The sequence below is a fragment of the Gossypium hirsutum genome, chromosome D01 (assembly GCF_007990345.1).
Source record: "Gossypium hirsutum isolate 1008001.06 chromosome D01, Gossypium_hirsutum_v2.1, whole genome shotgun sequence".
Taxonomy (NCBI): domain Eukaryota; kingdom Viridiplantae; phylum Streptophyta; class Magnoliopsida; order Malvales; family Malvaceae; genus Gossypium; species Gossypium hirsutum.
In genome coordinates this window covers 64071298-64084861 of record NC_053437.1, presented here as the reverse complement: position 1 = coordinate 64084861, position 13564 = coordinate 64071298, and the positions used below count along the sequence as shown (strand labels likewise).

General features: G+C 34.1%; 1 protein-coding gene and 1 long non-coding RNA gene across 3 annotated transcripts; both read right to left on the bottom strand.

The window, feature by feature from the left end:
• Positions 1-451: 451 nt before the first annotated feature.
• Positions 452-989, bottom strand: LOC121214051 (uncharacterized). The gene is made up of 2 exons (XR_005909659.1): positions 896-989; positions 452-776 (listed from the first exon to the last, which is right to left on the bottom strand). It is a non-coding gene; the product is annotated as an uncharacterized lncRNA (long non-coding RNA).
• A 3644-nt stretch (positions 990-4633) lies between these two features.
• On the bottom strand, positions 4634-13169 carry LOC121214050 (putative E3 ubiquitin-protein ligase LIN-1). 2 transcript variants are annotated; one of them, XM_041087705.1, is made up of 14 exons: positions 12065-13169; positions 11918-11984; positions 11425-11837; positions 9925-11347; positions 9619-9846; positions 9095-9404; positions 8601-8725; positions 8394-8513; positions 8171-8302; positions 7962-8084; positions 7751-7861; positions 6180-6323; positions 5814-6065; positions 4634-4870 (listed from the first exon to the last, which is right to left on the bottom strand). In XM_041087705.1, the coding sequence occupies exons 1-14, from the start codon at positions 13009-13011 to the stop codon at positions 4853-4855; spliced, it is 4413 nt and encodes a 1470-aa protein (XP_040943639.1). In that variant the 5' UTR covers positions 13012-13169; the 3' UTR covers positions 4634-4852. The 2 variants fall into 2 exon arrangements, with proteins under 2 accessions (XP_040943639.1, XP_040943640.1); XM_041087706.1 differs by having other exon boundaries at positions 11918-11981.
• Positions 13170-13564: the final 395 nt, after the last annotated feature.

The following is a 13564-nucleotide window of genomic DNA, read 5'->3' as shown; positions in this document are numbered from 1 at the left end:
GTTTAGAAAGTGGGTCTTATTTGTTTGCCCACGCCTATTTTTCGAATTTATATTTTTGTCCAAACCCTCTCACTTTTTTTACGGCCCGACCCATGAGCAAGTCTAGTTATACCCTATCGATTAGAATTAAGCAATAAACTCGCGAGTAGTTTAAATGAACTTTTTGAAGAAAAAAACTCCTCAAAAGCATTTTTCATAAATACTCTGACTCAATACTAAAGAGAGTTCACTCTTTAACCATCATTTCAGACTTCAATTATCACGTCCCATCCAATATAACTAAAAGCACGTCTTGTTGCCATCCTACATATGTCTATGGTAACAGATCACTTGTCTTTAAACATCTGTACAAAAGCCTATTGTAGTAGATCATGAAGGGATGTTTAAAATAGAAAATTTTTGAAAATTTTAAAATCTTGAATTAGTAAATATAAAATTGCACTTTGACTCCTTAAAAATAATAAAAATTTGATTTAATCCTTTAAAAATGATAAAGACATAGGATATTAAAATGGTGTAAAAATTACAATTTAAATTCGACTCCTCCTAAACAAATTTTCTGACTTCTCCCCTGAGATCATAGTACCTCGAGACTAAGGCTAAGAGTATATAAGGCTTGAAGCTTGGAGTCAGAGGCAAGCTCTACCCCTTCTTCTGTCCTTTCTCTTCCGATCATCTCCTCTCATCTTCTCATCCCCTTTTTTAATCACCGTGAACAGTAGCTCTCCGCCTTGTAGCAAGTAAAGTGAACCGTATTTCCTCATTATCATCTCCACCTTACCCGATTAACAGATCAATAATATATAATTTATTTATTTATTTATTTATTTATCTAAATAGATTGTATTTTAAAAAAATTGAAATCAAATTATGAGAAAAGAAAATGAAGTAATACCATGTTTGAAGAACAATATCGAGATTGGAAGAGATGAAAATATGAAAAATTAAAAAGTGATTTAAGAAGAAAAGGTTTGAAAGAGAAGAATAATTTGAAATTTATAATAAAATTGCGCTTAGTTGAATCATTCAAATTTATTTAAAAATAAATAAATATAGAGAGATAATAAATAAAAAAAGAAGAGAAAATTTCGGCTTGAGTAAAGGAGAAAATTTAATTACGGGCTGAATTAGTTGAATTGAAAATCGAAAATTTTATCAATTTAATTTTCATTAAAATTTTAGTATTTATGAGTACAATTTCTTTTTGTGGGATGCTCGAAGAAATTAGATATAATAAAATGACATTACAATTATCTTAAAATTTATTGGTGTCGAGATTAAGCTTTAGGACTTAAACTTAACTTTTTTTATCCAAGTTAATTCTCGATATTTCCTATAAAACCCTAAAATTTATACCTCAATATAAAAACAATTGTTAAATTCAAAAACTACGTTGGACAAAAAAATTGTTTAAACCCAATACGAGAGTAGTTACCAAGATCATACACCAAATAATGATTTAACTCTAACCCGTTAAAATTTTATCCAAATGGTCATACAAAACAATCATTTTGTTTTATATTGGGGTAAGGGCAGAGGATATCACACGGTTCAAAATCGCTTCATACAAAACAAGATAAAAAACGCTAAGAAATACTTTAATCAACTGAATAATGGTAGTAGCATTTTTTTTTATTTCTCAAAGTATCTATCGAAACTAGCCTAGTGACTAATCATTTGCATTCTATAAACTCGTTAAGAGATAGATGGTTGTAACAAAAATTTACAAAAATGTTGGCTTTTGCTGCCTCTTGTAAATTTACAAGAATAAAAAAACTAACATAACAAATGCCAAACATTAAGAGAGCGTTTGGTTCAGTGTATTACCCAATCCATTACACCCCGATTACGCTTGTAATACATTACGCCCCTATTCCGGCGTTTGGTTCGCTGTAATAGGTATTACGCGCGTATTACATTACGCCCCTAATCCCCAAATTGCCGTGTTTTCTAATCCCTTCCCAATTCGCTGTAATAGCTATTGCGTCCGGCTTCCCTCCCCATCTCTCTGTTTTACCCTCCCTCCCTACCCGACCCTCTCCTCTGCTGTCCTCGAAATTTCTCCTCCCATTTCCCACTGCTTCCGTTGATTCTCTGTCCTCATCATTTCTTCTCGTCTCGGTGACTAATTTCTCTTCCCCATTTCCTCCCAACCCTATCTGCGCCGCACACCAAAACTCCCATTTAGTTCTTGAATTCATTGAATCGACTAGAAATGGAGATTTCTATGTGAAAGGAGCTTTGAGTGGGTGATATTAGATGGAAAATTTAGATATGTTTGGTGGTATGCAAACTTTATTGGCTATTTGGTTCCTTTAACAGTGTGATTTAATTTGGAAAGGAGCTGAACGATCTTCTTCTGGGAGATGATGTTGCTAGATATTAAACATGGAAATCAGTTTATGGGTTTGCATTGCTTTTATGTTAGCTTAGATGAAATCAGACGGATTAGATCTTGCTGTTAGTCTTGTTCATCTTGATACTTTATAGTTAATTACCATTACATTGCCACTATGTTACAACGATTATGCTTAAATTTTTCTATGTTTTTTTCAAGGACTGTATGCCAATACCATATCTGAATATGTGTTGAGTACATTTACTTTTGTAAAAAAGTAAAGAATCTGGATAACCAAGAATTGCTAGTTTAACCTGGTAAATTGGTCTTCATTGGCTAGCAATTAAGGTTTCATCATTTTCATTTAGCCTTAAGAAGTAAGAGGATCATGATTGAACCATTGTTTTCTTTATGATTTACCATCATTTTGTTATTAGTTTATTCTTTAGATAGTCAACAAATAACTATAGGAAACGATGAAGATTCCACACCCTTGTTTTGCTACCTAGAAAGAATTAAAAATATCAATCTCTGTTAATTTACTTTTATGAGGACAAATAAATTGGCTACTGTTAGGACAGATTATCCATATCTAGGGAGGATTGTTGAGCAGTATCTTGAAGTGAAAAGAATGGTCTGTATGGACCCCATTGATGGCTAACCCAGATTACTATGCCTGAATTTTGGTTTGGAAACCTTGCCTTAAGTTGACATTGTTGAAAATTTTCTGCATCTCTGCCATATATGGATAATTCCATTAGACAGTGCGCTGAAATTTAGTTTTCTTGGCTCCTTTTGCTTAGTCAAGTAAATCTTCTGTAGGTTGTATTTAAGGTTAGTTATCCTCATCCTTATATTCAATTTAATGCATGATTCCGGATTATGATCAAAATTTTCAATTTGTTGGCTTCCTTATACTTTCATAGTGCATAAAAATATTTGATCTATTTTACTCAAACTCCAGAGTAAATCCAATACGAGTACGTGTGCTATATTGCTTTTCCATATATAGAGAGAGAGACATATTCTCATACCTGTGTCAGTATAGTTTATAAGATTTGACTGTCAATGTTTCCTTTGTATTTGTCTTCATTTATTGAACTAGTAAATGACTACCACATAGAATATTGTTTGCAAATTACCTCATAGAAGGTGAAAATGATTTCATAGGCCACCAGTTATGGCTTTTGAGGCCAGTCTGTTTATATCAATGTGCAGGGAACTTCGGATGAAGTTGTTGATTGCTTCCATGGAAAGCAACTCTGGGAACTATGCAAAGAGAAGTATGAACCTCTATGGCTTAAAGGAGGGAACCACTGTGATTTAGACCAGTACCCTGAGTATATAAGACATCTCAAGAAGTTCATATCAACTGTTGAGAAATCTCCTTCTCAAAGGTACAGTTCTAGGAGAAGCACAGACCAATTTGAGCAGTCTCGGAAAAGTACTGATGCATTTGAGGTTTAAAGTAAGAGTACTGATCGAAGGGAGAAACCAAGGAAGAGCACTGACAGGCCTGAGAAGTTGAAAAACCAGTCTAATAATTTGGATAAGCTAGAAAAGCTAAGAATCTCTTTCGATCAATTGGAAAAGTCTCGAAGGAGTGTGGATTGCCATGAGAAGTCCCGGAAAAACGTTGACCATCAGTTGGAAAGAGCTCGCAAAAGTGTTGATCTGTTGGATAGAATACGAACAGGGTGATGATACTACTTTCGTGTAAAGAAAAAAAACTCCATGCAAGTGTTTGACATTTCATGTTGTGATGAACTAAATCTGGTTTTGTTCTTTATTAATTCTTATGGCGTCTGAGGCTTTGTATTTGGTTTTCCCAATATCTTTTGATTATACTATGGCATGAAATATGAGTTTGGTGTTTTGCTTGACCTGTGTTTCGGCCGTTGAGATCTCTCTTGCAAACATAAGCTAGTTTTCCTTGGGCTAAAAAAATTGGGAATCAAACTGGTAAAAGCTTTGGTTTTTCGATTCAACAGTAAGCTGATTATTATGCAGGCTACATGGCATTAATCATCTTAAGAGAACAAGCAGCAGTAAAAACCAGATTTGCAACCCTTCGCAAGTGTCAAAAAGTCTTTAATTTTTAAGAATTTTATTAAATTATATATTTTAATTAAAATATATTTAATAATAATTATGTTTAAATATGATTAAATTATTTATTATTGATAATAATAATCTTATTAAAATTTAAATAACAATAACAATAATCATTTACCAAAACAAATTTCTGCTAAGGGTATTCTAGTCATTTTAGTTTTTTCATTATGCTATTACACCTCTATTACATTCAACCAAACACAGGATTACTATTACGCCTCTATTCCATTACATTCAACCAAACAGTTGATTTGCTATTACACAGCTTTTCCATTACACCTCTATTCCATTACACATCTAATCCAATACACCTCTAATCCAATACAGCGAACCAAACGTGCTGTAAGATTTTTTGTTGATCGATTGCTAATCATTCTTCTTTACAAAAAGAAACCCAGTTTAGTCCAGAGCCCAAGCCTGTAATAATTAAAAAAAATAGCCCAAAACGAAAAAAAAAGAATGAATGAGCACCAGAAAAAGGAAAATTTCATAGTAGGTCCCTCTATTATAAGGATTGAATCAAATTAGTTTTTCTATTTTTGAATGAATCAATTAGTATTTGTACTATTAAAAAGAAAAAAAATGAAATTTCAACAGAGTTAACAATTATTGTTTAAAAAATAATGATGGATCTCGAGACTAAGTTTTGAGGGGTTTAACTAAAATTTTCAGAACTTTTAAGAGTTTGATGAGAATTAATTTTTTTTAAAAAAATTGAAGGTTCTAATTAATTTTTTTAAAAATTTTGTGATATTAATGACAATCACCAAAAATTTTTGGAGAATTTAATTAAAATTTTCAAAAAGAATTCGAAGGAATATTGAAAATTTCCAAACCTCTCTTGGTTACGACTATTGTCCGCCTTGAAAAATATCATTTACTATTTAAACTATAAATGAAAAAAATAATAACTTTTGTCATTTTTTAAATAGTAAGTGTTAACTCTTTTACAGTTTAGTCTTATTTTATTCTTTTAATCGTATAATAGTGAGATTAATTAATATATAAATATACTTTTAAAGAATAATATGAGTGAACCTAAAATGGGTTTTCGTTAATCATTTATAAATATGGACAAACTTATGGGCTGAGCCAAGCTTAGACAAGCATAAAGTGGGTTAATGTCATTGTTGAAGGGGTCGGCTCCTTCAGGACAAGTCTTCGAAGTGTCGCCGTCCAGGTAGCTGACCCATACCCCCACAAAGGTACTATCCTTGTGTCGAGGTTTTGCCCCGAAAGACAACACTTTGAAGACTTCTCCCAAATAAGTCGAGATCCCCTCAACAATTATATTTAAGCTAGGCCTGAACCCAAATCTGACTCGTCCAATGGACACTTCTAACTATAACTAGTGACTGACCTGGATTTTGCCATCAGAGGAAGCAGCAAAAAGCATTCCACCATCCATGTCTGAAACCAGAGATGTAACCTTTGCATGTCCTTTGCTGTTCATTTTAATGGCACCAACTCTACTTATCCTTTCTTTTAACCAAACTTCAATCATCCCAAGTTTTGTGGCTGTAAATATGAAGTCATTGTTCACAGCAATTCTTTGTATGTCGAATCCGGTCGGAAATGTTCCCATCACTTTCTTACTTGATCGACAAAACACCTTCATAACGACAATATTTTGAAGTTTAGAGATCAATTTAAATTATATATTGTAGTTTCGGGATGTATGATGGAATTAACCCATGTGTGTAGTGTAAATAATATAAAATATTACCTTTCCTGAAACTCCATCAACAGTAGAACCACCAGCATAGAGAAGATCATCATGTATGTTGAGAGAATTTACAGTTTGTTTCCCCAGCAATTTTCTTGTTCCTAAATGGAATGTGCTCAATGTAGAACTGGACAGGTCCAGCTCCTGATATACATATATATAAACATTAGGAAGATTTAACGGATTATATTATACAAACTCGGGTGTAAGTATCAGATACAAATATGACCATCATCGAGCTAACCTCGAACTGAGAAGCTCGAGTTCAAGAATGATTGGAAATTCACTGCTCCAAAGTCGGCTTGAGCAAAATTGAAAATTCTGATAAAAATTCGAGCTCAACTCGAAATAAAATTGAACTATTCGAGCTTGACTTAATTAATTTCGTTTACACGGTTTACACACCCGAGCTTGAATTTAAACTCAAACTCGAACTAGTTTCATGTACAAATTATTTAAATAATTAAGTATAGGATTTTGAGTTTTAATGTATATATATATATATTAAAAGTAAATTAGTCGGGGTGGATCCAAATATTTTGTCATGAGATTGAGATAAAATTGTAAAATTTTGGAGGCCAAATCTAAAACTTTGTTTTAAAAGGACTTAAATTAAATTATTCATTTTTGGTAGACGCCAAAAATATAATTTTTTTCATTTAATAAATAGCTAAAACAATTTAAATTGAATTATTAATTTTTGAAAAAATTAATTATTCCCTTTAATAAAAAAACCAATTTCTTGAAATTTGATTAGGTTTCAAATTAGAGTTGTCCATGGGCCGAGCTGAGCTCGCTTGAAAATTAGGAGAGTCTAAACAAAAATATAAGTCCATTTTGAAAATGGGTCGAGCCTCGAGTAAAGTTTTTTGACCTGGTCTGACCTGACCCGAATTTGCTATAAAAAACAAACATGTTGATTTGCTCACGTCTTTCCATGCTTTGCTATTGTTTTCTCACTTTTTGCCACTGTTTTGCTACCATTTCACTATTGTGTTACTACTATTTTGTTGTTAATATTTGAATGTTGCATAACACTTATTTTATTATTAATTTTGCTACTATTTTAAAGGTATTATGTGTTAAGTTGCACTCATCTTAGTGTTATTTAAGTATAAATACTTTTTTAAAATTTATTTTCAATTTGTTGGGAAATATTTATTTTAATATTTTTAGTGTATTTGGTGTATTATATGTTTTTTTATATAAAAAATTTTCAAAAAAGTTAATACAGCCGGGCTAGGCTTGGGCAAAATTTAGGCCCATTTTTCTGGCCCAAATCTATCAATCATGTCTAAAATTTTGTTATAGCCCGGCCCAACCCATAAACAACTCTATTCCAAACTACTCAAATGTACTTAAACTCAAGGGTGAATGTACTTGGGAAGCCCCTGTATTATAGGGACTTAATCAAATTAGTCCTTTTATTTTTAAATGAATCAATTCCCTATATTTAAAAAAAAATTGAAGGTGAAATTAAAATAGAGATAACATTTACGGTATTAAAAATATATTTAAAATATTTTAGAATTGAATTGCAATTAAAAAAAATATTGGAAAAGTGTACTAACCTGTATGTTGTAGCCAGAGCAACCACAATATATCTTATCTCCTGACATGGCTAAGCACCTTACATTTTTATTGAAATTTATATGCTTTGGAATCCCAGCCCAGTTATAAACCTGCAAAAAGAGAAAACACCCTTCTTTTATGATTGTTTTTTTTTTTCTTATATAATTACAGGTGTCTTTATCGATTTTACGATATAAATCTAATTCCGACCTTAACTCCATTTCCTTGTGAAACAAAACAAGCAAATTTTGCATTGGCTGTCAATTCATACACTGCCTCTTTCACATCATGTACTTGCATACACTGTATTTCTTCTGGTTTCAATGCCCATACCTACATATAGAAACCAAATTTAAGCTACACTTTATATATGAACCCCAAAAAAAATCGAAGATCGAACCGAACACGAGATCGTTTACCCGAATCGTTTTGTCCAACGAACCACTATATAATCTGTCACCTGAAGATGGTACATACAAACATGTAACACCTTTGATATGTTCATGTGCTTCTTGTACTAGCCTTAGCCCTCTTTTCCCAGCTTCCCAAACCTATCGGAAAACCGAATTTATCTGACGGTTATCGCGTTATCGGACGAAATCGAGTTAATATCGAGTTAATGTAAGCATGTTAGGCTCAAACCTTTATGGTACCATCTGAATGACTGCTTATTAAACAACCTTTATGATATGACATGCATAGAACCTCGCCATTCGACCTCGAGTCTGTTTCGCCGATATCGGTATAGCTCCATAATTCGGTCTATAAACCGAAAAATGTTACGGAAACAGTTAGTTGTTTGATACGTTCATAGCATATATGGTAAAGGGTATGAAATTATGGACTTACTGCATTGACAGATGATAAATTCATTAAAGCTTTTAGTATATCAGTTGCCATAAATGAATTCCTCTTGAGCTTTCTCAAAGTTTTGTATATGCAATTAGCATATTTTCCCAGTTCTTCAATGGCAGCTATGAATAAAATGGATTCAAAGTTAATGATTATTTGATATGGAAATGAAATGGGCTTATTGGTAAAATAAACCCTCAAACTTTTTCGAAAAAATCAATTATGCCCCTCCGAACCTTTTGCACCTATTTGAGCTCTTGAACTAACAAAACTTCTAGAATGAAAAATGAACTAGACAACTGTTTGTCTAGATTCAAACAGTTTATGTCAGTTAAAGGGCCTATTTGACCTGTTTTGTTAGTTCTGGGGCTCATTTGGGTGCAAAAAGTTCGGAAAAACTTGATTGATTTTTTCGAAAAAGTTTGAGGGCTTATTTTACGAATAAGCCAATGAAATATGATATATCTAGTGCAATTGTAAATGTTACTTACTTGGATCATTAATGAAGGCTTTCAAAGCAAGGACTGCTAATATCTTTTCTTCTAAGTTCTTTGATGATTGAAGGACATTTATGAATTCGTCGAGCAACGATTCACGAGCGGCATCTCGGACACCGGTATCCGGCAATATCGAAAGCATGTATATCAACCATGTAGTGATCACAAGGCATGATTTTGCCATTTTTAATGAATTGCTTTTGAAACATTCTTCTAATGCTTTGAAAATACAACCTTTTTCATGGTTACATAGCACAAATGCTACTCTTTTCTCCCATGTACATATAGCTTTCTCTTCACTTTCCTGCAATTAACATACGATTATCATGAAATCGACTCGAAAACGGGAAAAAGAAAGGTAAAAAGACCTCTTCAGTCCTAATTTGTTGAGGTTAAATTTATTGAATTTTTTAGAATTAATATCAAAATGACAAAATATGTAAACATTGAAGGCTAAAAATTGAAGTCTTTTTACCAAAAAGGAACCGATTTTCAGACATTAATGTTAAAGTACTAACCATTGTTTCAGTCCAATCTGGAGTACCATTGTAAGGTTGATCAAAGCCTGCAATCTTGAGTAACCAAGCTTCAATATACGACTCGCCCGAAGAAGTAATACGGCCCGGAAGTGATAACAACGCGTCGAGTACTTTCATTTGTTGATTTGGGAACTCCTTTTTTCGAAGTGATTCAATCAATGCCTCTATTGCTTCTTCCCTATAAATACTCATCTTTCGCGGTTCGACCTGAAAAAAGTTCAAACATGGTATGTAAACAAACTTTTCGAGTTAAATTTCGAAGGTTTTTCGATGTTAAAAACGAACCAGTAAGTCGAGCTGCAATAGAAGAGTAGCAATGGCAGGTTGATGTTCCATAGGAGCCATTTGAAGATACACAAGGAATGTATGCATGGTACTAAAAGCTCCTTCAGTTTTAATCATTTCCAATATTTGATTGCAGAGTGTTCTTCTATTCAATTGAACCAGTTCCGAGAGAAACTCGATGCATATGCCTCGTATGGTGTCATTACTGGCGTGAAATAACTCGAGAACGTACGATAGTTCGGTTCCGGTCACTATCAAGTACTTGCAACTTTTATCAACCTTCATACAACATAATAGTATGGATATAATAGACCTCCTTGAATCCACCCTATGCATGCATTTCACTAGGGAAGGAATTGCATTACCCGAAACGATGCTCAACGCGTTGAGTGATCGGCTATTTTCGTCTCCATTCATCAATATTTGTTCAAGTATTGCTATAGCTGCGTCCTTAGGCTTGATCATCAGTGGAAGATCATCGGATTCTTCAGTTTTACGGAGTATTATTTGTATAAGGGAAGGGACGAGGTCGTAACACGAAAGCTGAGCGAATGTGGGTTGTAGTTGGTATATAAGTACTGCAGCTTCAGCTAGACCGTTTTTGAGCAAAGCGGCGAGACAATCGAAATCAGAATCTACACTTGTTAATGTCTCTCCGATGTTTTCGTCACCGAAAATTAGTTCCGAAAGAATATAAATCGAGGCCCGGAGTACTTCTCGGTCAAAAGAAGATGATAATATTTCCATAAAACCGTTAACGATTGTCAGTTTCGATAAATACGAGTGTATTGCAGCATCACCTTTTGAATCCTTCCATAGTTTAGCAATTTCAAGAACTGCTGATTCACATTCTTGTAAATTATTTGAAGTACATAGGCACGATACAACCGGTTTTAATCCATTGATGATCGTCTCAACCGTAGCTTGAGATATAACACTGGTCGGCGATGTGGCTACTGCAGCTCGTGTAAACCGTTTACCCCTTTGGTTTACGTAATCGTCTAAGCCCTTGTTCGATAACTCGGATGTTCGATTTGACGGGGACACCAATACAATTTCTTTCCCTAAGGGAGAGTTGAACCGAGTCCTCGGTGTTTCGGAATATGAAAATTCTTGAGCAAGATCAGGATGCTGTTCTTTCCATGATGTTATTAGCCTCTTCAAAACATAGTTTGTTTTAGGCAATGTGTTCGATGAAAGTGGTTGCCGAGTTATCGGACACGTTGTGCTCCCTCGGTTAAGCCATTCTTCGATCGCTTTTCGTTCATATGTTTGTCCTGTTTCGAGTGTAACAGGGTCATTGAAAATCTGTCCTGTAATGGGACAAACGAAATCTTTCGGCGGTCTTGATTGTGATGTAAGCTTCTCAGATAAAGGAAGCGAAATGCAGCTATGACTACCTTCATCACTTTCGTTCTGATAACTGCAAAACCGAAACAAAATACGAAACATCACGAGAAAATTACTGATAAAAACCCATTAGTACAACAAGTTTGTTACCTATGTTCCAATGATCGAATGTTCACATGATCGTTACTCGTACTCGAAGGCCGACCACGAATCTTCCTACAACTTTTGGTACGTTCTGAATCGTGACCTACTATCGCTTCACCATCCGAATCCACCGAGCTTATGCTATGATCAGTACTCTTGCGCGGTGAGATAGGCAAAGATATAACATCACTTGTATCTGCAATACGACACGATAAAAGGCGCAACAGCGATTTCGATTCCCTTTTAGAAGTCACATCTGATCTCGGAGATGAATTCTTCGAGGAAGATGTTCTAGGTGAATCAACAGGAGAAAAAACCGACGGGGAAGGAGTTTGGTTTGTAAGTTTCACCGGTTGTTGAACTGTTGATCCGATCGCCTCATAATCAGAGTCATCTTCATTTTCCTCAGGTACACCATCCTAAAAAGCAAAAAGATGACCAAAAACCGATCATTATCGATAGAAATATATTCGGATAGATTCAAGTTTCAGGTTCTTACTTGAGGATCCCATGCTGCAGAATCATCAATACTATGCGAAAAAACCGAAGAATTTAAGTTCACTCTGCTATAACCAAATGTACACATCAACATTATAAGAAACATGTTATAATTTACTAATAATTTTCAACAGTAATTGAAGCTAACCTGTTTACTTCTCTTCCACCATGTTTTGATTTAAGAACCGGCGAAAATCCGGCACTTTTCGGCAATATAGGACCGAATTTGACATAATCTGGGATGGACCGACTCACCTCATGAAGCGGAGTCATCGGTGGCTCGGCAATCGGTAACATAGGAGCCATAACTTTCTTGTTAACACCCGAACCTGAATCAGAATTCATACAATCTTTATAATATTTAGCAAATAATCGTGTGTTTTCGTCTAATGATTCGCTATAAAGTTGTTCAAGTTTCTTCATCTTCTCGATTTGATCCGGCCGCATCGAAAAAACCAACGATTCATTGAAAAATTGATCTAAATCAGCAGTAAATGATATATCATTTGAATCAGGTACTACTTCCATTATAAGTTTATGCCTAGCTTCAGCATACCACCCTGCAATTGAACTCATATGTGGTAAGAACAGATTTTTCCAAAGCTCGGGAGCGAAATCAATCCGAGAAAAAAAGGGCTCGACGATAAACATCTCGATAACATAAATCACTGAGTTACGAACATCGTTACGAAGTTTCCATAAATACGAAAGATTCAAATAGGCCCATGCTGATAAATAAGAATTAGGCACACCAGCAGTTTTTTGATTTGAAACCAACATAGCACATACTTGTAGCATCTTTTCAGCATAATCTAATCTAGCATGTTTGGTTTCGATATTTGATGTATTAATAGCTTCTTCGAGTGCTTCGATACCCCAATCGAGATTCGCTAACACAGCTTGATCGGAATATCGGACTTCAACATCGTTCCCTGAGCTTCCGTCTTCGGCAGCTAATCTTTCGGCACACTGTTCTTTGTGTTGAACCCTTTGCTCTTTATCGATCAATCGATCTTGAATGAAACTTCCTACTGTTGTAATCAATGTTCTTACAAGATCTTTTTGATCCATTGCAAACCTATAGTTTCCCGCCATGAAAGAACACAATGAAGAACAAGTTACCTTGTTGAACAAGTAATCATAAAAAGGTTGCTTCAATGGAATTATGAAGAAGAAGATTTATTTCATGAAATTTCAGGGATTATTACAAAAAGAAATGAAGGCCGGTCATTGAATCATTACAAGGTGTTGTGTTAGCTGTGCCGGCTTTGGGTGTTTTTATTTTTGTTTTCATGTGATGATCAAAGCATTTGGTAGACCAAGGATTAATTTATTAACAAATCAATGTTTAGTATAACCATATACTTAAATGGCTAAACTACACTTCTACTGATCTAACTATTAGTAAATTTCTTTTTTGATCACCCAATTATGAAAAGTTACAAAATAATCACCCGACTATTCAATTTTGTCTTTTTATCACCAGCTGACTAACGTAAAAGTGAAACCAGTAAAACACCCAAAAAGGTGACTAAAAAAGACAAAATTAATTAGTTTTTGTTACTATTTTATAACTTTTCATTGTTTGATGACTTTTTTTGTCACCAGCTGGCTGATGTAAAAATGGCAACACTAAAAAATCTAAGAT